The 26,437-nt window shown below is 35.3% G+C and overlaps 1 protein-coding gene across 9 annotated transcripts in view; it reads right to left on the bottom strand.

Annotated features, from left to right (window-relative positions):
* GTF2I (general transcription factor IIi) overlaps nt 1-26,437 on the bottom strand; it is a 106,045-nt gene that overhangs the window by 32,879 nt on the left and 46,729 nt on the right. For 2 of the 9 annotated variants that reach the window (XM_057747315.1, XM_057747317.1), the window contains 6 exons: nt 22,749-22,826; nt 13,642-13,701; nt 11,550-11,606; nt 9,594-9,656; nt 1,713-1,823; nt 202-267 (listed from right to left, as the gene is read on the bottom strand). In XM_057747315.1, the coding sequence (XP_057603298.1) occupies nt 202-267; nt 1,713-1,823; nt 9,594-9,656; nt 11,550-11,606; nt 13,642-13,701; nt 22,749-22,826 (435 nt within the window). The remainder of the gene's footprint in view (nt 1-201; nt 268-1,712; nt 1,824-9,593; nt 9,657-11,549; nt 11,607-13,641; nt 13,702-22,748; nt 22,827-26,437) is intronic. The other 7 variants (XM_057747316.1, XM_057747318.1, XM_057747320.1 and 4 more) reach the window with 5 other exon arrangements.

The raw sequence follows: 26,437 nt of genomic DNA, 5'->3' as shown, positions 1-26,437 counted from the left end.
TTCTTCTAAAGCTTTGTTGTGATCTAGAAACAAAATTTCTAATATTTGGACAGACACTATCCACTACCTTTCCAGGGACCGATAAGTAAGGAAGGCACAAACACTGGTAGAACTGGACTTGCTCACATTAGATGAATAATAATTCCATTGTTTAAAAGCTAATGAACAAAATATTACAAGAATTTCTGAGTTTAGACTTACCATACTTTCTTTCAAACAACTCTTCAACTTGTTTACGCAGGTCAGTAATTCGAGCATTCCATTTCTCTGAAAATTGAGACAGTTAAAACTCAATGATAAATCCCTGTTTGGGGGCACTAATATGTTCTTAAGATGACCCAACATCTAATGACTTATTTTCTACATTATATATCCTGATTTTTAATAATGTACCTCTGCCTATATAATTTTACTGCTTTCCTAAGAACTTCCTCCTGGGCTTCCTAGGTGGCGCAGTGGTTAAGAATCCGCCTGCAAATGCAGGGGACACAGGTTCCATCCCTGCTCCAGGAAGATCCCACATGCCGCAGAGCAACTAAGCCCATGTGCCACAACTACTGAGCCTGCACTCTAGAGCCCGCAAACTGCAACTGTTAAGCCTGTGTGCCGCAACTACTGGAGCCCATGCACCTACAGCCTGTGCTCTGCAACAAGAGAAGCCACTGCAAAGAGAAGCCCGCGCACCACAATGAAGAGTAGCCGCCCCTGCTCGCCACTAGAGAAAGCCTGCGCACAGTGACGAAGACCCAACACAGTCAATAAATAATGAATTTATTAAAAAAAAAAAAAAAAAGATTATAGGGATGTTTAAAGTTTATCTTTGGAACATTTCATACTGAGTATCTCTTTAAACTTATAATTTCTAAAAAACAGGAGGACAGAAAAGACCCCTCCAATTAAACACTACCAAGTGAGGCAAAAAAGAGAGAGGTCCCCAAGACTGTGCAGGAAACCTTCTAACACGTCTAAATTGTATGGAAATAAGCCTTTATATACAGTTGCAACTTACAATAGCAAGCTAAAGAATATATATAAACTTACTATATATATATAAATTCAATTTATATTCAGTAATTATGACTGAGAAGTTAAAATATTAAAGTACTGTTTAAAAAAATGAGTAAAGCTCAATGTTCTATTTATTTAAAATATGGACCATGAACACAACTTGCCACTAATATTTTATGAGTCCCTTCAAAAGGATACATCATCCACTGGGGTTTGATTAGATTAGCAGTTACACAAAACAAGAAAAATTAATACAAAAACTATATCTGAAATAAAAAAGCAATCCAAATCTCAGATAAATAACTGAATTACTGTCATTAACACTGATTTTTAAGTCTACCAATTCTTTTTTTTTTTTGACTGCACCACGGTTTGTGGGATCTTATTTTCTCCGACGAGGGACTGAACCCAGGCCCCAGCAGTGAAGGCGCTAAGTCCTAACCACTGGACCGCCAGGGAATCCCCTAAAGTCTACCAATTCTAGTTAACGGAAGACACAACATCTCACGCTTTGGTATACGCAAACGTGTGTAAGCAGGGTCTGTAAGATTACTTCAAACTGTCCCTGGCTTCCCTCAGGTTAGATTATAAGGCGGTAACACAGTTAAGGCATCCTCCCCAAAGAATGCCATAACTCTTCAGTAACAGAAAAAGGACAGAAGAAAAAAAAAAGAAAAGAGGACCGCATGTAACTGAGAACTTACCGAAGTTGAACTCCCTCACTTTCCGTTTGCCGGCATTGGCAGGTTCTGTGACTGGCGGCTGAGGAGGCTCATTGCTCTTTGGTCTCTTGGTCGGTGGAGAATAATCATCATCTTGAAAAAGAAAACCATCATCACTGGAGGAACAGTCTAAATGCGGGACAGCCACTGCCTGTACATTTCTCAACATTCGAAAGAAGTGGGGGGATTTAAATGTGAATGAAACAGCAACTGTTATTTCTGTTCTGCCATTTTCAGCGTATTTTTTCCCAGTTACACTTCCAGCTTTCCTACTCTTTTGGAGGTGCTCAAGTGAATAATCCTCATGTCCCTTCATCTTGCTCCTTTTTTTTCAGTTTGCTTAATTTGAATTAAGTCATTATAAATTTCCCCTTCTCCTAACTCCTCTCATAGAGCTGTCTAGAATTACAGTGTATTTTAAATCTTTCAAGAAAAAGATTTTAATAGAGACAGCTACCAACAGCTATATAAGTATATAGAATAGGGGGAGAAAATATAGCTTGACTGGAAAAATATTTAAGCTTACACAAAATTCAAGCATACATAAAGAACGCTGGGTAACTGTATGTCAAAAACTATCAACAAACAAAACTGAAAGAAATAAGATTATATTATTTGTGAAACAGGTATTGTTGATTCATCCAATATAATACCTATGTATGTAGAAAATGAGCAATCATATATTTAAGCCCGGAATATATACTATCCAAGACATCTTTAGTAAGAGTTCTCTGTGGCTATGCCTGCAACTCAGCCCTGCTGTGATACTTCCGCATATCTGGTGCTAGAATTAAGGACATTGGATCAAATAAGAAAAGCTATCACTGTCATCTTCTGGTCCCTGAAAATATCAGTTGGCACACTACTCAGATTTCTGCTCAAATACCACCTGTAAATTATTGAAAATACCATTTTAAGAAATCTATACTTAAATGTGGGATGAAAAATCACTGAGTTAAAGGCAACAGCAGTAACAAAAAAGACACTGTAAGATACAATAAGTTACCCTTTTCAGTATAATTTTCATTTTCATTTTACAGCTAAACAAACAGGGTCAGAGAACGTTACATGACAATCACGTCATATACTAGGATAGTGCAGCTGAGAGGAGATTATCGGTATAATTCTTTCACCTAAACTAACAGGTTAACTCTCAAAAAACAACAAGAAATCCAAATTTAGCCTAATATACAATGATGCCTTGGACAGCAATGGATAACTTTTATATACTTTGTATGTTAATCAAGGGAAAACCTGACTAAAGCCTAAAATACTTAAATCTCATTTTTACCATAGCATCAGAGAACACAGATGTCGAAGCCCTTGTTCACTGACTGGGTTCTTCCTTTACAGACAAACCCTGTGGATACCAAAATCTACGGATGCTCAAGTCACTTATATAAATTGGTATATTATTCACATATAACCTATGCACACCCTCCCTTATACTTTAAATCATCTCTAGATTACTTATAGTACCTAAGACAATGTAAGTGCTTTGCAAATAGTTGTCTGGCACGTGGCAAATTCAAGTTTTGCTTTTGAGAATTTTCTAAACAATTTTTCCTGAATACTTGCCATCTGCAGTTAGTCAAAGCTTGCGGATGTGGAGGGCCAACTGTCATGTCAACAGATATTCTGATAACCTCTAATCATTTACTGACTACTCAAACCAACAGAAGAAAAAGGTATCAATGTCACTGATACCAGATCAAGTCACAGGACCCATTCATGTGCTGGGAAATATAAAAATGTTACTTTAGGGGGTACCATTTCAGGAAAAAGAAGAGCTATGAACTCAACTCATATAAACAACTTATGACACTACAAAAACTTTCATGTGTTGAATTCCACTGTAGAAACCCATGTTCAAATCCAGAAGAAAAAAAAATCTGTAGTAAAAAACAACTTAAAAACAACAAACTACCAGTAAAATAAAACTTGACTATGTAATCTGGGCTCATAATGATTAAATTACTACAAGGATAAAAAATTGTCAAAAGATTCTATAATAGGTTATTAAATAGATTCAAAACTCAGTAGATACATTTTGGAAAACATATTAGATATCTCTAATGTCTGGCTTTCAATTCTGAAAACAGACTGACAAAAACCCTCCTTTCCAATTTCCAAACAGATTTTTAGAAGCCTAAGAGAATTTTCAGGCTAGTTTGCAAAGGGTAAAATGAAATATACTCATTTCACCTATAAATACTGTGAAAGCATTTTAAATGCTTAGTATTAATACTTCTTTACAAACCTTAAGCAATGACATTTAAAACAAAATATTTTCCTTATAGGCTAATGTAGCCTAAATGTTTCTATAGATTATTATTTAAAATTATTGTTAATTGAAGTATATAATATGAAAAAAGAAAGAGTAAAAAATAAAAATAAAATATAGCTTTAGGATGGTAATGAGAATACACGGTGCTCTATCATAGTCACCCTAATTGTAATCTGAATGCTTTGAAATTGAGGTCAAGGGGAAAGGGCAAGATAGCTTTTCTTCAGTGTCCAAGACCTCATTTCTTCACTCAGATTAACTTACTTTAAAACAAAAGGATTTAAAAGGAGAAATATATCTTATAAAAGTAACCTCATCAACCATAAATAGAAGAAGAACAAATCTAGGAGAGTGTTTTTTAACAAGATAACAAATGATTTAACAAAGATTGTAAAATATTAAAAAGCGATTATCACATTTCTCTCCAGTGACAAATAATGAAGTCAATCTATTAAATGTGAACAGAGATGAAGTTGATTATGTGATAATAAAATACAACATATATTCTATTAAAAGACTAACCCATTTCATATACATATTACCTAATCTTATTGTGTTTTAATTCATGTGAAACACAGAATTAAATCAAGAAGAGCTATGAACTCAAGCACACCTTCTATTTTTTTTTCCTCCACTCTTGCAGCAGAAAACTCTGATTTTGAGAAACTGAGAAAATGTTACTCTTGACCTCAAAATTCTTCTCACAAAGGATTAAAATTATTTCTCTGTAGCAGAAACCAGTCTGCCTCTAACAATCAGTCCAGCAGGTAACACTTCTAATTATCATGGTACTTCAACATTATAAACAACCACTTCTGTGTAAAAAGAAACGTATCTCTGGATGTTTCAAATTTAAGCTCACACTAAAAACGTTCACATCATCAAAACTAAAAGCTTACAAAATGAATTTCAAGACATTTTAATGTGCAAAAGCTGCAGCTCAGCAAGGAATATGTCATAGCTATGCCTCAGTACTAAAAACAAGCATCCCACACCTTAAAAAAAAAGCAGCAACAGACCCTAACTCAAAATTTCTATAGAGAAAAATTCTATCTTCCTTTTTACAACCTACTTACAAACATGCCCACAGGTAATACAGACTCAGAGCTAAAATGTGTTGCTGAATTCATCTAATTCTTGATGATGCATTAATAGCATGTGAAATCTTTTTCTGATACTCTTATTTTCAACATAATCAAATTGGTAATATTTTACCAAATAATCTGACACCTATTCAAGCGAAAAGAAAAGAAACAAATCAAAATAAACCAGGCACTGAAATTACTCAGAGGCATTAATTACTCTACACATTTCAAATTAATAAATGGCATTTTGCACCCATGGACCCAGGTTCTAACTCCTCCAAAAGCCTAATTTTTACATAATAATTGGATGTTCACTAAGTGATTTGTTAGCGACTATAAAATTAAAAATACAAAATATTCAGATGATAACCTACCCAATTACATAGATTCTATGAACTCTCAAATATCATTTATAAGATAAGCATAATAATTAAACAATGACAAATAGCAAAGACTATTTATTGCTCTATCTTCAGAAATATCCAGAATTCAATCACTCTTTATCCCTACTGTCACCATCCAGTTCTAAAGCACCTCCCTCTCTGCCCTGGATAACTGCAACAGCTTTGCTTCCACTATGGTCTGCTCTAAGTCTATAGTACCCCTGTTTCTTCAAAAAGAAGGACAGAACTTATCACTTGTCTGTCCAAAACCCTCCAAAGGACTTGCCTATCCTTGTTCACTCCAAAATCCTTAGCACCTGGACTTCCCTGGTGCCACAGTGGTTAAGAAACAGCCTGCCAATGCAGGGCACACAGGTTTGATCCCTGGTCCGGGAAGATCCCACAAGCCGCAGAGCAACTAAGTCCGTGTGCCACAACTACTGAGCCTGAGCTCTAGAGCCCGCGAGGCACAACTACTGAGCCCGTGTGCTGCATCTACTGAAGCCTGTGCACCTAAAGCCCGTGCTCAGCAAGAAGAAAATCCACTGCAATGACAAGCCCTCACATCACAACGAAGAGCAGCCCCCACCCTCCACAACTAGAGAAAGCCCGAGCACAACAAAGACCCAACACAGCCTAAATAAATAAATAAATAACAAATGATTCAAGGAATAAAAATTTAAAAAACAAAAAAACAAAAACAAAACCCCCCAAAATCCTTAGTAGCTATTTAAAAAACAAAAAAACAAAACCCCCCAAAATCCTTAGCAGCTAGCATAGCCCCCAGCACAGCCCCCGCACACGAGGTGACTGGTATTTGCAGACTGATTAAATGAACACTTGAATAGCGTAGTCCTTAATTATGTGCAGCAGCCAAATGTTTATGAATGTCCTAAGCATCAATTTCACAAAAAGGATACCATCAGAGGATGAGATCCAACTACTGAAACTCTAAAACAGTGTTATCCAAAGTGTAGTCCATGTATATAGGTGGCGGTGTGAACTGCATCCTGTGTGTAAATATTTATGTATATTTTTAAATTTACTTAAGAAAGAAAATTTTAAATTTCAAAAAGTTTTACTTAAGAATACACAAAATTAACCTTTTTAATCTATTCAAAATCAATCTGAAGACAGATTAAGTTAAGAAATAATCAGGGGGTTAGGCCAGAGCAGAATAAACACGTGTGAATGGCTCAAGTTTGGGGGAAAATGTCTTGAAAGTGAACGCACTGTAAGGAGACCTCTTTTAAAGCAAAACACTTCCCAATTAGCACAGCCATGATAGCAAGACCTCAAACAACTCTTAGATAAGACTGTCTCTGCACTTATCAAAGACATGCATATGCCAAAGATCTGATTTTACCCAAAAATGTAGTCACGATGTTTATTAAGGCATGTACAGCCATAGTACTCCAAAGGGTATTTCCCAAACCTGTCACAAAAGTTACACATCAGCACCACTGACTTCAAGAACAAACCGAGCATCACAAATGGAAGACCACATCTCAGCTCAGTGGACTCCTTGCCACAGTTTAACATGTCTGCATCAATTCAATTAGACCCTTCATCATGTCACATAATTGCAAATAAAGATATCAACCATACAGTACTGTAGAAAATCTTGCAAACTTACGTGATGACAAAGTTTTTTTTTTTTTTCTGTTCTATAAACTTTTTGGGAAATGCAGAAAGATACAATAGGAGAAAACAAAAGTCAACCCCAAGCAAGCCGGAGTATCTTATTTCCTTCCAAGCACATGTATTTTCCTAAACAAAACTAACACAGTTCTCTAGATACACTTTTCCTTTTAAAGGCGCCTTGTTCGTGAAAGGCAGGTTTTTTCACTAAGTGTATTATTACACTAGGGGTCGTTTTTCAGATCGCATATTTTTTTTTAAAGTTACCATTTCAATGCCTATATATTTTTTCTAACTATTAGAATGTATCAAGATTTAATAACTATGGATATTTTTCTAGTTTCTACCATTTTATAATCATCTTTCCAGAAAAAAATACAACATACTTATCAAAAATATAAGCATGTGCAGTTCTCATTTGACCTTCCTTGTTAATATCAAAGACTTACATTTTACCTACCTTAATGTATGGATAACAATTAGCAATTAGAGTTGGTATATAATAGTTTGTTCATGAACACACAGCCCACAGAAATGCTACCCTGAAAAGTAATTACTTTACACAGATCTGGTATTTCACTGGTCTTCTGAACATAAAGCAGCAGCCTAAATAGCAAAATTCTACTTGTTGAGAAATTTGGATGATAAATCCAACTTCTGGTACTATGTCTAGTTTAAAAGAAGTGGGATTTATCACTCCCTCCAAAGAGCTGAAACTGAAAAGACTGACATGCATGTCAGGTTTATAAGCCATTTATTTCACAATTATCTTAACATCCCTTTAAAGGTCTTTCTTACACTATTAAAAGCAAGTGTTTATCTTCTAAACAATTCTAATATGGCCTTTATCAGTTTTAAGATTCGTTTTAAGATAAATCAATGTGATTATTAGTTCTATTTAAAAGTTTAATGCTGATAATTTTAATCAACTATTTTTCTTATCTCTATAGGAAGGAAAGGTTCTGAGTGTTCATATATAAATATAATATTTATAGATTTTCTTCTCATAGTTGAGTTTCTAATTAAAAAGCAATTAAATTCAATTATTGGGGACTTCTGTCCAGTGGTTAAGACTCTGCACTTCCACTCCAGGAGGCGCAGGTTTGATCCCTGGTCGGGGAATTAAGATAAGATCCCACATGCTACCTAACGTGGCCTAATTAATTAATGTTAGACTAGAAACAACTCAAACTGCTTTTAGATTAGTAAAATTACGTTAATGATGAAATACGTATATTAAATTGAGATGTTAACACACAAAGTGTTGAGAAAATTTCTGATATTAGGTGAAAGCTACCAATCAGCTTATAATTTAGAAGCAATGAAGACAAACATTTTGAATAGCTGGAAGTAGCCAAACACCACAAATAACCAAGCAGACACCAGCAGGAGACAGGTTATTTAAAAAAAAGAGAGCAAGAGAGAGAGAGAGAGACACAGAGATAGCAAACCAAGAAAGATTATGCAGTGGTTAAAATAATAATAATATGAAGCACCAAGATGTAAAGCTATGGGAAGGAAACTATGGGAAATGTGATATGTGTTTATTTTATTTGTTCACTATAATGCTGTATGCTGAAAACGTTTACGTTATTTTTGCAAAACTAAATGTGTGTGTGTATATCAAATCATTTTGAGATGTATACACAATAAAGTGACATCTACCACTGAGTATAGGGACACTGGAACAGGGTGAGGGTTAACAAAAATTTATTTTTACCTTGGAAAAGAATTACTACAAGGAGAAAAAACTTACAGAGGAGTAGTGTGAGATAACTTAAAAAGAAAAAAAATCAATACAGATATAATAATTATTAAATATAAAGCATGATACTGTTAATAATTATATTAGCTGGATCTTTAAATAATTTAGGACAAACTGGCTCATCTGCAGTCATGCATTATCTTTGAAGAAAAAACTACATTTGAGGCTACTTTAACTATAAAAAGAGATTAGTTTAGAATATTTTTGTAGCTACTGCTTCAAAAGTTTTGAAGAACAAATTATATGTTAGTCTCTGACTGCATTTTATGGGGAAATCTCGCTTCAGAAATTCACTAAACTATCAACACCTTCTCCTCCACTTTACTAAGGTAGACACAAGGTTTCCAGTATTAGTTAAGTCTCTTATATCACAACCCAATAATAGGTTATACATCTGTTTTTGTGTGCATCCAGTCTGGTCATAGCTTTCACTTTTTTAAAATTCTCTATTCCCAATGATAAAAGTATATAGCTTGGTCCACCGCTCATTTTCACGGCTTACTTTGTCTAAAACTCCCAAAGCACTGGGTGTGCTGGTGGGATATGGGCTGCTTTGGTCACACATACACATATATGCTTCAGTTTTGTTTTTTTTCACAAGTTTCCTTTAAAAATGAATGAAATGCATACTTAGCAATGTGAATGTGACAAATATTATGACCAGAAGTAAACTTTTGGAATCAAGGCTTTTAGATAACTAACCTTCAATAGTCACCTCAACTTCGGGGTCCTCACTTGTTTCTGAAGGGACATGTTGAGTAGAATCTTGAAAAAAATAAAATTCTAAAATGACATTCAGTATAAAGCACTTTCTATTATGTTCCAACATTTTATTGATTTGATATTCCAAAAGCAGCCTACTATAAAATTTTACTGGCATTTTACTTCATCTCATATTTGTTAAATTAAAATATCTGACCCTTTTAATTGTAAGTAGGGATAAGAGAAAACAAAAAGTAGAGAAACTCTGGAAAACTATCAGACAATACCAAATTACCTGCATTAAGGGCCTCAAAAAAACTTGTATTTTTAGAGGAATAGAATTATAATACAGTCACAATTATTTTCCTGCTGTAACTAGAATATGCTAGGATAAAAACAAAGGCTTTGTTGTTGTTTTTTTTAACTATTTTCCTCTTCTTTCAGAAATCTAGGAGTGGCTTATATTGTTAAATAAAACCACAATCAAATTTTTTGCAATGGGGACCTTCATATCAAAACAGTGACTATAGCAAATGCATACAGGACTGTATCACCTAACTTTATATGCAACATACTTTACAAAATTAAATATTTGTGTTACTACACAAAACAAACGTACATCAGAATGTTAGTGCTGGAAGCTCAGCTAGAGAGTATCTTCATCAACTCTCTTCACTTTGCAAAGGTTGAGAGATTAATTGATTTGCCAAAGATTATGTTTACTTGTTAGTAAAGGAATAAAGAACAGAACCTAACTTCAACTCTATTAACACTGCAATATGACAATAAAAATTTCCTCAAAAATAAAGTAGTTCAAAGCCTAATATCTAATTCACAATGCCCAATGAACCCCAGTACAATTTGTCTTGTATACAGGTACTTCCTTGTTATGATTACTGCCTATCCTAAATGGAGGATTTCATTACAGAGGAAATATCTAATTACCTACACATGGTAAGAGAAAACAAAAAAAAATTCATCCACACCATTGTCTACTTAAAAAACTCAACAAGAAATTTAAAATATTATTTAAAATGAGCATTTCAATATTTCTGCAAGGAACGTATTCCAATTAGAATACTCTAATTCTAAAACTGAATTTGGAAAGATCAACTTTCCAGGGACCTTCAGAACTCCCTCCACTTGAAGAGGGTAAAAGATCAAATTACTGATTTTAAAAAATAAAACAAAAAAAGCAAATATAAGGAATAAAAAGGTACAGAATAGACTCCCTTTTTATTCTTAAAAAATTAAGGCTTGACACGACCAGTTTATGTAAGAAATAATAATTTTAAAACAAGGTCCAATTACCTTACCAGTTATTTTCCTTGGGAGAAATCTACAAAAATTCTTTTGGATCTATCTAAACAGTTTAGAAATAGGAAGCCATTCTGAATGGCAACCATTTAACTCAAGATTCCCATAACTAAAAAAACTGTATCATAGTTGAATATTCATTCAATGCTACAATCAAACGAGGATGGCTGGTTAACAGACAGCAGTTCATGGGGTGGCTGTGGGTATAAAAATGAGCAGAGAGGAGACCTCTCTTTTATTAATCTTATGGAGCATACATTACCCTACTTTAAAAAAAAAACGGTACCAACAGTATGTTTTAAAGTGAAATATGAACAGAGCCAGTCATAATTTAAATTCTAAATAACAAAACCATTCTTTTCAAAATATGGCATAAGACGACCAAGAAAAAATGGGCAGTATTTTGCATCATGAAGTGTTTTACTTACCACTTACGTTTTCCTCCCCATATGCTTTATTATTCAGTACAATAAAAGAGGTATATTACATCTTAGGACTAAAAAGACAACCTGTTGGCTAAGAAGGCATACCACAACAATCATCATTTTATTTCCAAATAAGGTGTTTTAAGGGTAATATTTTCTACAGTACATAACAACATTATACAAATACAGCAAAGTAAAAATCCCTGTATCTAACCTTCTGCTGGTACTTCCATTTCTGTTCCTTCGTTGCCCTCTGAAGAATGATGGCTTCCTAAAAAGAAAATAAACCACATATAATAATCCAATAAAGACTGACATTGGAAAAAGAGAAACTAGGTAACAATGCAAATAATAAGACAAATACAAACAGATTCTTTAACCCCTTAGCAGTTAATTCAAACAATGTTATCTAATTCAGAAAAACATGTAACACTTCTGTATGAAAGCTCAAAAAATTATTTTAAAATGTAAATATATAGAGTAAACCTAAGTAGCTTTGGGGATTTAATATTAGTTACTGGAACTACACAATATAATTACTGATAGATGTTAGAATTTGAGAGATAGAACAGTATGTTTCTAAGTGCCATGCTCATCTGTCAACGACATACACACAAAAACACACACCAGAGTAAATTCTTTCTTTGCTCACAGACTCTATCAAGTTTAGATAAACAAGTTCAGGTTTGGCAGTGAAACGCTTCCTGCTTTCCATTTTTACTATGGTGGAAGCTATGGAAACTCAATCCCCATTATTTAGTCAAAGTTGCACTTAAAGGAAACTCATAAGTTAAAACTTAAGATACTACCTTTAGTCTCAAAAGCATTTTAATTCAGGTAATATAATCTGCCTGCTTCTAAAAACTGGAACATAAAGCAATGTATCAGGTTAGGCAGTCAAACGGTCAACAGGCTCATCCCACTAGAGAAGAAGCTTTACTCATAAATAGGAAAGAAGGAATCTAAAACCCAAGAGAGCCAATTAGGATAAGTGCCCAAACTGCCCCAGAATGTTTATCCTCTGTCCTTAAATGTCTGAGCTACTAACACAGAAAAGATTGAAAATCACTGCGTTTGTGTATAAATAAAAATATATTACCTATAAGTATGAATAAAGCACAAAAGCGGGAGGGGAGGCAAAAATCAGGTCTATTTTGTCATCCACTGAAAACTAATTAAACTATACTAAAGGTACAACTCCCAGACACAGGTTTCAAATACAATTTATCTTGATTTTTAAAGAGCATTGACTACAGTTTCAAAGATTGTCATTCAGCGTCTAGCACCTCTGAATTTAAAGTGCCATGCAAAGACCAAATGTTTTTGGTTTTCAATGTCTAACTTTATGGAGCTATAATTATCTTGGGATTCTTTTCCACTTATTTCATATTCTGAAAACTCACCTGCGCTCAAAACACTAAGTAAATCTATGTATCTGTAGCCATGAATTATTCTTTACTTAACTTCTAAAATATGCTTTCTCAACACATAGACCCCCCCACCACCTAAATACACGTTAACATTTGAATTCATGGAGTACTGGGTTCTTTGACTATAATGCCAAAGAAAACAGAAACATGAGGTCAAAACAATGAGAGATAATGAAGAGGCCAGTACTTAAAAAGGGAAGATTGGGTAAGAATAAGAAAAATTAAGGTGATTGTTCCACCCAGTCAGAATATTACAAGAGTGCATGTAAACAACGACTCTACGGGTACTTTTTTGTTCTTTTAAAATCTGAAATAAGCAATTATATTTATATTAAAAATAAAGCTAAAGAAAATAAATCCTATGTGCTCAAAGCCAGAATAGACAGAAGTAAAGTAAAAGCCATCACAAATAGTCTATGATCATTAAGTCAGGGAACACTACACAGAAATTCCCAAAAAGGTATCCAATCAATACACTTAGGGGTTCACAAATGATATCTTACAATCTTTCTAAAAACTAAGTATCAACATGACCTTATTGATATTTACATTACTAACTATGCAATATAAGCCTTATTTCTGACTATTCTGATATAAGGTATAAATGTGTACTTTACCTTAAATATGAAAGTGTGTCATGTACCCATTTCGAGATTCATTACTAGATTCACAAAAGGGAAAATCGGTTTTGAAAAATTGTTGCTTGTGAAGTTCATTTATATGTTTAAAAAAAAAAAAAAGGCCAATACATTTCTTTTTCCTTTTCCATTTAGAAAAGTAATAATACAGATATAAATACTAAAACACAGTCTGTCCAATATAAAGAAACATTAAATAAGAACAGTATGTGGGAAAATGGAAGTGAAAAACTTATACCTTGCAAAGACTTCGAAAGGGGGAGTTTGTCATCAACATCATCAGTTTCAGAAGGGCCTGCTTTGGGATACAAAGATAACACTTCAAAAGTAAGCCCAAAAATGTATCTTGGGTCACTTTAGCAAACAAATTTGGGTGAGAGATATGGAATAATACAGCCTTTTCATGAACAAAAAAGGCAAAAAAAAAGACTGACAAAATGAATGGTGTCAATTTATGGTCTCAGAGAATGGAGAACGTGTACTCACATAAAGTCAAATATAGACAGTTGAAAGGAACTTTGAAAATGACTAACTAGATATGAATTGAATGGGAATGATATGTCTAAAATGGTGGATATGGGTAATGTTTACGACGGCAAACTGCAGCTTTTACTTCATACAGATTGTAAGTGCAGACATATCTCACAAGGTGCATTTGTGTCTTCCTTGACAAATGTCTGGCTCAATGTTTTGTCATACTAAAGAAAAATGCAGAACTGTTATACCGTCCTTAGACTCTAAAGTCACGCAAATTAAACTATCTCCACTGAAACAGAAACACGACAAACTAACAATTATCCAGAATCCTCCTTCCCTGAAGATGCGTAAACACTTTTTAATAACTTCACATGGTTTTCCCAATCATTAACATACAGCATATTGTGTTGATTAAACCTTCACAGACTGCTATAGATGCTGACGACACACTTGCACGTGTTATGTTTTTAGTGAAAGTAATAGATTTAAAAGAGAACAAAACATTGTTTTCAATGGCTACTTAACATAAACATTTCGCTGTATTAATATGAATGCAAACCACTTCACTATCTCTGAATATTTTTTGGAAAACATCCTAAGACTTTTGAAAGGCTTTGCAAATGCATGAGGGATTTTACGAAGAGGCACAAAACTACACATTATAAATAAAGGACAGGCTTCCTAGGTGGCGCAGTGGTTGAGAACCCGCCTGCCAATGCAGGGGACACGGGCTCGATCCCTGCTCCAGGAAGATCCCACATGCCGCAGAGCAACTAAGCCCGTGCGCCACAGCTACTGAGCCTGTGCTTTAGAGCCCATGAGCCACAACTATTGAGCCCATGTGCTGCAACTACTGAAGCCCACACGCCTAGAGCCTGTGCTTCGCAACAAGAGAAGCCACGGCAATAAGGAGCCCGCCCATCACAACGAAAAGTAGCCCCCACTCACCGCAACTAAAAGCCCGCACACAGCAAAAAAGACCAACACAGCCAGTAAAATAAATAAATAAATTTATTTAAAAAAATAAAAATAAAAGGACATAGCATAGAAGAAAATAATTGCATAGAAAATAGAAAAATTATTTGTATTTGGAATCTCAACTAAGAACAAGACGCTAAATGCAAGAGACCTGAATTCAAATGCCAGATTCATTGCTTCCTAGTCATGTGATCCTGGGTAAAAATACACAGAAAAAGTGAGTTCAATGTTACCTAAATGTATTAATTGACTTCTAAATACTGCTTTAGCTGCTCTTCCTCAAGTCTAGCTATGTATCATTATCGATATTGTTCTGTTCTAAATTATTTTAATGAGGTCCTCTTTGAGTCAACAAAAATATATTTCTTTGGATTCCCAATGTATAGAATTTCTATTTTAAATAACATGCTTATTATCGATTTCTAATTTAAACAATTACATTATTTTCAGGGAATTCTTTAAGGCTATGTATGAACAAGTATAAAGTCAATTTTTGTAAAAGATCCGTGTTTTGTAAATAAACACTTATTTGCAGCCTACAGAGTTCTGGATATACATCAATTAGCGTACGTTTGTAACTGCAGAGTTCAAATACTCTACCATTTATGAGCTTTCATCATTTGTTAAACTCTCCCACATGACTGCATTTACAAATGTATCAATTGTATCAAATTGTATCAATTCTTTATTTCCACTTTTGAGGCTACATTGTTAGGTATATACAAATTAATAATTATCCTATCAAGTTAGTGATTTATTAGTACATAGATTATACAGTCTTACTCTTTATACTTGTTACTTTTTTCTTTTTTGTCCTCATGTTAGTATTACTAAACTTGGTTTCTCTTGGTTAATATCTGCCCAGCATACCTTCACATATCACTACACCATCAAATTATGTTGTTTAATTTTAGCCATACATGTTATAACAGCACATGACCTAGACTCTGTCAAAAGATCAGCAGCACACTTCACCCTCACAACTTGAGGAGTGTCTAACAGCCACTGCATACAAATCACACTTTTCCAAAGCTCACATCTGAGAACATCTTAGAGGAAGACTGGGAGGTACACAGAGATGTGTCCAAGCCTGTTCTGGAATACCAAAAATTGTGGAAGAAAACATAAATGATTTTTAAGTACAAGAATGAACAAATGAACTATAATATAATCATACGTGTAACTACCACAATGACAGTATTAAATCTGTACATGACAAAAATAAACCTCAAAAACTTGTATTGACTGACACACAAGGACATACACAAAATACATATACAGTATGATACCATTGGTGTCAAGCTTAAAAACTGAGAAAATATAATACATAAAATGTATGTGGCCTGGGACTTCCCTTGTGGCGCAGTGGTTAAGAATCCACCTGCCAAAAAAAAAAAAAAAAAAAAAAGAATCCACCTGCCAATGCAGGGGACACAGGTTCGATCCCTGCTCCAGGAAGATCCCACATGCCGCAGAGCAACTAAGCCCGTGTGCCGCAACTACTGAAGCCCACGTGCCTAGAGCCCGTGCTCCACAACAAGAGAAGCCATGGCAATGACCCCACGCACCGCAAGGAAGAGTGGCCTCACTCACCGCAACTAAAAAGAAAGCCCGCGCACAGCAAAAAAAGACCCAGCACAAACAATAAAATAATAAATTAATTAATTAAAAAAAAAAAAAGAATCCGCCTGCCAAGGCAGGGGACACAGGTTCGAGCCCTGCTCCAGGAAGACCCCACATGCTGCAGAGCAACTAAGCCTGTGCGCCACAACTATTGAGCCCGTGTGCTGCAACTACCGAAACCCACGCACCTAGAGCCCATGCTCCTCAACAAGAGAAGCCACCACAATGAGGAGCCCGCTCACCACAATGAAAGAGTAGCCCCCACTTGCCGCAACTAGAGAAAGCCTGTGGGCAGCAATAAAGATGCAACATAGCCAATAAACAAATAAAATAAATAAACTAATTTTTTTAAAACACGTATGTGGCCTGGATACACATACAAAGACATTTCTGTGGGAATGCATATGCATTTAAAGTATAAAATTGTTACCAGGAAAGACAACCCTCAACTTCAAGAAAATGATTAACTCAGGAGGAACAGAGAAATAAATGGGAATTGGAAGGGCCTAAAAAAGGGTGAAAAATAACATAGTTAACATGTTATATCGCGTATGATTCAGTAAACCTGGGTAGATGTATATTATGTTTGTGAGTTTTAAACATTTTAAAAAAGCATTTCAGAAATACAGCCAGCTACCTGTATCCATGCATTCAGCACCTGCAGATTCAATCAACCATGGATCAAAAATATTGGGAACAAAAAAATTCCAGAAAGTTCCACAATGCAAAATTTGAATTTGCAGCATGCTGGCAACTATTTAGATAGCATTTACATTGTATTAGATATTTAAGTAATCTAGAGATGATTTAAATAAAGTATGGGTGGGTGTTCCTAGGTTATATACAAATACTATACCATTTTATTTAAGGGACTTGATCATCTGTAGGTTTTGATACTGGAGAGGGGATGAGTGGGGGGTGGCCCTGGAACAAATGCCCCTGTGGATACTGAAAGATGACTATACAATACAGCAATGCAAATAAACGATCTATAAGTACACTCAACAATACGTCTCACAAATTATATGTTTTACAGAAGAAGCCTGATAGGTGCTGACAGATTCTATTTGTATGAACTACAAAAACAGACAAAATAACCTAGGTTGTTACAAGTCAGGACAAGGGTTTGCACTGGAACAGGGCTGCCAAGAAAGGAGCCCAAGGGAAAAGGAGCTTCCAGCGTACTGACCCCTAACAACAGACTTTTGGAATGCATGAAGCAAACTGAGAGAACTGGAAGGAGAAACAGACAAAGGCAGCTGGAGATTTCAGTACTTTCACAGCAGACAGAAGTAGAGAGAAATGCCAGTATGGATATAGCAGACCTGAATGACCGTCAAGCAACCTTAACAAAGCTGAGATAACTGAAATTATACAAAGAATATTCTCCAACCACAATGGAAATAAACTAAAAATCAGTAACAAAGCTATCTGACAAGTCCACAAATATGTGGAGATTAAGACTACACTTCTATGGGAAATTCCCTGGCAGTCCAGTGGTTAGGGCTCTGCACTCTCTCTCCAAAGGCCTGGCTTTGATCCCCGGATAGGGAACTAGGGATCCCACAAGCCATGCAGTGTGGCCAAAAAAGACTACACTTCTACATAAACGAAAGGACAAAGAGAAAATCACAAGGGAAATTAGAAAATGTTCTGAAGTGAATGAAAATAACTATATCAAAGTATATAGGGTGCAGTTAACCTAATGCTTAAGAGGGAAGTTTATGGCACTAAGTGCTTACATTGGAAAATATCTCAATGATTTAAGCTCCCATCTTAAGAAACATAAATTAAAACCAAATTATAATTAAAGCGACCAGAAAGAGGGAGGGGAGGGGAGGGGAGGGGAGGGGAGGGGAGGAGAGGAGAGGAGAGGAGAGGAGAGGAGAGGAGAGGAGAGGAGAGGAGAGGAGAGGAGAGGAGAGGAGAGGAGAGGAGAGGAAAGAAAAAAAAAGAGAAAGAAACACAAGAGCAAAACATCACTGAAGTTTTGTAAAAACTAGATTTTTGAAGAAAAAAAGAAAAACCTGAGGAAGTTCTAGAGCCAAACCAACAGTTCTCCACTGGAAGTAATACTGTCCCCAAGAGACATATGACAATGTCTGGAGACACTTTGGATTGTTATGACGAGGGAGATGCTACTGGTATGCACCTAGTGGGGAGAGGTCAGGGAGGATACCAAACATCCTACAATACACAGCATAAGACAGACACTCACAACAATAAACTGTTTGATCAAAATTGTAAATACTGCCAAGCTTAAGACAAAGCTCTGAGCTAGAATGACCAATAAAAAACAAAAAACAAAAAAAAGACACAAATTACTATAATTAACTTACGACAGACCTTGCAAATATTAAAATAAAAAAAGAAAGAAAACTTAAGACAAAGTAGACAAATTCCTTGAAACACACAAACTGCCGACTCTTAATCAAGAAGAAATACATTGGGGACTTCCCTAGTGGCACAGTGGTTAAGAATCCGCCTACCAATGCAGGGGACACAGGTTTAATCCCTGGGCTAGGAAGATCCCACATGCCGTGGAAGCAAATAAGCCCATGCACCACAACTACTGAGCCTGCCATCTGCAGCCTGCAAGCCACAACCACTGAGCCCACATGCCACAACTACTGAGCCTGTGCTCTGGAGCCTGTGATCCACAACTACTGAGCCTGCCTTCTAGAGCCCACGTGCTGCAACTACCAAAGCCCACGTGCCTAGAGCCTGTGATCTGCAATGAGAAGCCACCACAATGAGAAGCCTGCGCATCGCAAGAAAGAGTAGCCCCCACTCACCGCAACTAGAGAAAGTCCCTGCGCAGCAACAAAGACTCAACATTCTTCTTTGTAAGAAAAAATACATAACCTGAACTGAACTACAACCCTAAAAGAAATGTTAAAATTTAAAAATGGAGCAATTTTTAAACCTTTCATTAGAGAAACCTCAAGGTCCAGGTGGCTTCATTGGCAAATTTTACCAAAAATATATAGAAATGGAATATCAATTCTACAAAAAAATTCTTCAAATATATCATTTCCCAATTCACTTGGGCCAGTATTACCAAAACCAAATAAAGACATTTACAAGAAAGGAAACTTCTGACTAATATCTCTTAAGAACATTCAACAATATATAAAAAGAACAATACATCATAACTAAGCAGGATTTACTAACTTAGACCAACATTTGAAAATTAATGTTGATAACCATTTTAACAGACTAAACAAGAAAAATAATATAATCACCTCCAGAGATGCAGAAAAGACCTTTCACAAAATTTAACATCCAATCGCCATAAAAACTCTTCACAAACTCTGAAGAAAATTTCTTCAATCTGATGAAGGGCATCTACAAAAAACCTACAGCTTTTACAGAGACAGATTTCCTTCCAAAACTGCAAATAAAGTAAGGATGTCTACTCTCACTACTATTCAACATAACACTAGAATGTCATGAAGCTGGTGCAATTAACACAAGAGAATGGAAGGGAAAAAATAATACTGTCTACTTAGAAAATCCAAGAGATTTTTTCCAAAAAGTTGCTATACCTAATAACTGAATTTTAACTAGGTCACAAGATACAAGGTCAGTATGTAAAAGTCAATTATACTTCTACATATTAGCAATAAACAGTTGGAAGCTGAAATTGTAAAAGAACAGTATACCATTTAGAGTAACACCGAAAAATATGAAAAACCTAGATATAAATCTTACAAAATACATACAAGATCTGTATGCCAAAAACAAAGCACTGATGAAAGGAATCAAGGAAGAACTAAATAGATAAGAAACATATATCATGCTCATGAATCAGAAGATTCGTTATTAAGATATTCAACCTAAATTAGTCTACTGACTGATCACAATCTCCGTCAAAATCCCCACAGGGCTTTTTGAACAAATCAATTAGCTGATTTTTAAAAATTTATATGAAAAGGAAGAGGAACTAAAATAGAAAAAATAATGTTGAAAAAGAAGGACAACTGGTGTAATTTAGTGGACTCTCATAATCCAATTTCAAGACATCATATAAACTATGGTCCTTAAGACAATGTTATTTTGGAAAAAGATAGAAACAGTTCAATGTAACAGAATATACCTGAGAAAACTGACAGAGATGTAAATGTAATGCAATAGAAAAAGAAGTCTTTTCAACAAAAGGTTCTGGGAAACATAGATATCCGTATGCTTAAGTTTGAACCTGGTATTTTGCACATTATACAAAAATTAGGTCTAAACCAATCACAGACCTAAATGTAAAACTATAAAAATTTTTATAAAACAGAAGAAAATCTTTGTGACACTGGGTCAGACCAAGATTTCTTAGCTATGACACTTAAGCACAATTCATACAAGGAAAAAGAAATCACTACTTGGACATCATCAAATTAACCTAGTTGCAAATCACACCACAAAGGACTTTATTCAGAATATACAAAGAATTGCCAAAGCTTAATTATTAAGAAAAGCACCCAAACTGCATGAACTATATCTCTCACCCTACATGAAAAACTAGGCTGTACTTAAAATATTACCATTTCTGCAATCTTTTCCTCTATAAACATCTGATTTCCACTCTTATTACTCAGGTATTACCTTAAATCACGCACACTCCCCATTTCAAAGGGGGAAAAAAAAGCTTCTATAATCCTGCCTAGTAACAACAAAGCTAAAAAGGCAATACCAAAGATAAAGGTAGACTTTTTATTTTTTAAATTAAATATAATGTGCTAAAAAGATTTTATTAAACATTATTAAATATGTTAGTAAGGTACCAACAACTGCTATAAAGGCTAAATATTTTCCAAAGTTTTAACTTTTTAATTAAAAAGCCTCAGAATTATCTCAACCTTTTAGCCATGTGATTACCAATGTCACAAGCAATAAAACAGTCAAAGCTGACAGATAAAAATTATGAAATTCAGATATTTGTATACAGATATTCACATGACTACAAACAGAATAAACTTATTCATAACTTTTACAACACTCCAGAACTGATAAAGCCACATTTTTTTAAATGAACTAAACCTATTAGGCAAATGCAAACTAAAACCAAAAAGAGGTATCACAAGACATCCACTAAAGTGGCTAAAAATAATAACACAGACCGTACAAGTGATGACAGGGACGTGGAGCCACTAGAACTACTGTCCCCACTGATGGAGATGTACAATAGTAAAAGCACAGTGGAAAACAGCTTAAATACCTACCATATATCCCAGCTATTTCAGTTCTAGGGATCTACTCAAGAGACATGAAGGCATATTTCCAAACAAATGTTCATAGCAGCTTTATTTTTAATAGCCCCAAACTGGAAACAACCAAAATGTCCATCAACAGACAGAGGGATAAACAAATTGTGGTACAGCCAAACAATGGAATAACACAGCAATAGAATGGAATTAGCTATCAATATATGCAACACTATGGATGGATTTCAAAACAATTATGTGGAATTTAAGAAGTCACAGCTCCCCACACCAAGAAAACAGTATATACTTTATGATGATTCCATTTATATAAATTTCTTAAAAACGCGAAGTAATCTAAAATGACAGAAAACAGATCAGCGGTTGGCTGCAGAGGGCTGTGAATTATAAAGAGACTCAAGGCAATTTGAAAGTTAAGGACATTTCATCATCTTGACTGCAGTGAAGATAGTTTTGGGGTATATACATAAAACCAATCAGAGCTTATACTTTAAATGTTTAATGTACTTTATGCAGGTATAAAAATCAAACTTCACATAAACTATAGACGATGTTCTAAACTAAAACCCATCAATGCATAAAAGCAAACTGCATTGTGAAATTATGACCTTTAATTCCTTCTTGATAATAAGCAAAGATACAGAACAAGATGATAAATACCTGAACTTATCAATGTCTTATTGTCATAGATTTTTAACATAATGATAATGTGAAGTTATTTTTGTTGCACAAATAGAGAAATTAAAAGTTTAAAAGTCCTCTTGTGCCTTCCAAATAACTCTGAAAATTGAAATTGAGTTCTAGGTTGCACCACAACTTTTGCTTGTCCTTTTAAGAATATGAATGATTATTTAATATGTCTCCTGTAAACTCAGTTTTAGTGCCCGCTTTTGAAATCTATTTTATTCCAGTGATAAATTACATGTATACACGCTAGTCAAAGACCAAAGGACCAATCAATAAAACAGTATCTAAGGAATCTGGGCAAATTAACAAACTTTAATTTTAATCACCAATAAATTCTGGAAAGAAAAATTGTATTAAACAGTGTTACCTTGAACATTATATTGATAGTAATCAGGATCTTCTGATTCTTCCTTTACTGTCACAGCTGCCATTTCCAGAGAAATGCCTGTAAAAACAAATTATTTTTAAAAAATTAAATTGTATAATTACACTTCAGGGCATGCAGATAGCACAGGGAAATTCCTTCTGCCCTCCTGTTAATGCATAATAATGCATACAGATTTTAAAGGTTTTCAAAAGTCAAAAGTTTGCTAGGTGTCAGGGGGACAAAAATAACCTAAAACACAACCTAAACAAAGTTTTAACCACACTACTAATATTCTGGGATTATTTAATGCTAAATTTGTTCTCCAAGTTCTTATCTTTGCAATTAGAGAAAATTAGTCACACTCTATTTTCACTCAATATTAAAAATATTTTTATGTCACTGAAAATTACCTGTAAACATAAATTTTAATGACTCACTATTCCAGAGAAAAGATGGCATAATTCTTAACTATTTTAATAATGAGATACATTGATTTTTTTTCCCCCTCTTAATATATCCCCTTTTTAACAAGGGTAACAAATCATACCTTTCAGTATAACACTTTGCCCACAATGAGGAAAAATAATTTGAAGTACACCTTTGTGGCCAGATATAAATGAGTGCATATTTTATAATTCCATGTAGAAGAAGGTCAAAATTAGAAAAAAGAAATCTATGTTGTTAAAACTCAAGTAAGGGACTTCCCTGGTGGTCCAGTGGTTAAGAAACCACCTTCCAATGCAGGGGACATGGGTTCGATCACTGGTTGGGGAACTAAGATCCCACATGCCATGGCACAACTAGGCCCGTGCAACGCAACTACTGAGCCCACGTGCCACAACAAAAGATCCCGAGTGCTGCAACTAATATCCAACGCAGCAAAATAAAGAAAATAAAATTCATCTTAAAAAACAAAAACAAAACAAAACCTCAAGTCATGTCAATTATCCCCCAAGAAAGCTGAAGAAAAATTAAAATGCACAAGCCTTAGGTTAAAAAACACTCAAGCAAGTAACTGACTTTGGGAGAAGAGTAATGAAAGGGGGGAAGGAGAGGACCTTCTTGGGGTGTTATTAATGTTCTGTATCACAATGAGTGTTAGGTTACAGGCATGTGTACTTTTTATTTATTAAGCATATATATATATATACTTATACTTTGCAAATATTATACTTCAACTAAAAGTTTTAATAAAGAAGAAGATCCTTAAATTCTTTAATGAATTCTTAATAATATATTCCCCATATATTCAAAAGTATAGGGGTCAGACAGGAGGGGCTAGACAAGAGGGGCTTTAAGAAATGAAATGCTGATTTCACCAAAGGGTTGCAGGGCCCACTCTCTTGCTCACCTGCCAGGCCAGGTGTAGATAATACTCTCAGACAAGTGTAAGAAATCAACAGTGGATGGGTGTAAGTACACATTTCAGACTAAGCTATCAACTATAATCGTATCAGTCCCATGGTGGACTTAATATTGAGCTGGTGCTATGTGACTTTAGAAGGTTTGTACAGAATATTTTCAGCTGAAGAAATGCCTCAAAAAGAGAGTTAGCTTGATATACAAAAGGATATTTGTCCCTGAAGCAACAAGCAAAGGAGGTTACTCTACGGACTGCAATCACCAATGGGAGGTTGGTTTGCTGCCAGCAGGTGGTGGCAGGGAACTTGTCTGGAAACCCTGGGATTCTGTGGGGTGTCTAGTATTCCCACGCTCATTAGTAAAAGTTAACAGTAAATTAAAACAAACACTGGGGAATGAAGGCTTCCCTGGTTCACCTAAACCAGGTAAAGAACCTTACCAGCTAGAGTTCTGGCTGAAGGCAAAGAAAAGATAATGAAATGGGTAATGAATTAAGAAAGGTATGAATTTTTTGACAAGCTGCAGAAATGGGGACACTACATGTTTTCTTCCCTGTTATGAGTATGTGTGTTTCCTTAAATATTAGGTATTTGGTTATATTAACTGTTCTCTCTTTTCCTTCCCATTATAATTTTACAAAAATTCTGTTGGAGGTTTCCTCTCCCGGTTAGCCTTTTACTAAGAGAATAAAGAGGTTGAGGGTAAATTTGAAGAGTAATTAACATAGCCCATGACTGGGCAGTAAACTAGTCTCCCAGAGATGGGTGCAATGACTACTGGAACATTTTATCTCCTCATTGTGAGGAGAGGGCGAAAATGGTTCCCTCTGTAGGAAGGGAAAGTTGCATCCCGTCAGTGGGAATTGTTGTTTAGTTGTCACATGGAGGTTTAAACGTGTGGAGGTGTGTGTGGATGCTGAGTAGCCAAAGGCGTAGCCTGTGCGAGTCATTAAGCTGCTATCTAAGTTCCAGACCTGCCCTCTTAGACTCTGCTCAAGTGTGGAATGCAAACCAGTCGGCTCCCTGACAATCTCTGCCACAAGGGAATACAGCAGGGAGGCTACAAGGCTAGAGGAGAGAAAAAGGACTTGCACTTTTCCCCTGGCTTGCTGCATCCTGTTCCCATCAGGGTCACACCCTCCTTGGTATACTCGTTTAATCTAGTGAAAGCAGACCCTTCCCAGTGCAATAACTGGATCCACTTTACAATTTTTGCAACACTACCAGAACCAGTTTCAACATGTTTCCCACAAAAACCAGTACCATCCAAATAGTATCCCAACCTTAGAAATCAGAATTAAAGCTTTAGGGGTGGCAGCCAATTCCTTGAGTTGTTACTTACATGACACCTTAGTATGTAGTCCTTTTTATTACAACTAATTCATTTGTAAAGTTTTTCCATTCAAATAACTGGTATGGCTCAAATAACTGGTATGGCTGTTTTCTCCTAACTGGACCACAAGTGTTATGCCCAAGAAATATAAAAAATAAAATAAAGTAGAAATATTTAAAAGAAACTGCAAGATAAGTTAAGAATACAAAGACACACACACACAAATATAAAGACACAGTGGCAGAAAAAATAAACCTCTATGATAGAGATGTGTACTATTATAGCTACACTTTAGACAAAAAAAACAAAAAATATGATTTTTGTCAAGATAGCATGTTTATTTTTGGATATAAACTACTCAGGAGACGACTATATAAATAAAGGGGAGAAGATTTGAGAAATGATGATTTCAGCACAATAAACTAAACTAAACAGGAAATTGAGATTTCCTGTGACATGGGGAGGGGGGGAAGGAAATTTCTGTAAAACAGTGTAATAGATTCAAATACTTATTCCCAAAAAGAATTCAACATTGCCTTTCTTGCAGACCTCCCTAAAAATAACATACATAAAAATTCTCATTCATTCACTCACACACACACATACACACAGAGTTCTTCTTCTTACCCCAACAATTCATTCCCAATACCACTAGATTACATTAAGTTAGGCAGCTGCTTCGGGGAGGTTTGATGGCTCAAAGCAGAGTGGCAGAATGAAACTATTTATATGAGGGAGCAGAGGAAACTGAGTGACAGGTCTGGGAGAATAAGGCAAATGGAGGACATGAGTGGTGACAGCCCAACGAAGAGTGTCACAGTGTCAGCAAGGCAAGGAGGTTGACAATGAGACCTAGGTTAAACAAAGTACGTAAACATACTGAGAATATCTGGTTGCCATGATTCTAACTGTGACAAACAAAATTCTCCAGGAAAGGGAGAAAAAACACCTTGGGCTGTCAAGAGTGGAAGTGAAGATATGGGCATGAAAAAACA

This window comes from Hippopotamus amphibius, chromosome 9 (assembly GCF_030028045.1).
Source record: "Hippopotamus amphibius kiboko isolate mHipAmp2 chromosome 9, mHipAmp2.hap2, whole genome shotgun sequence".
NCBI classification, from domain to species: Eukaryota; Metazoa; Chordata; class Mammalia; order Artiodactyla; family Hippopotamidae; genus Hippopotamus; species Hippopotamus amphibius.
The sequence above is the reverse complement of the archived record's forward strand: the minus strand, read 5'-3'. Positions and strand labels throughout refer to the sequence as shown.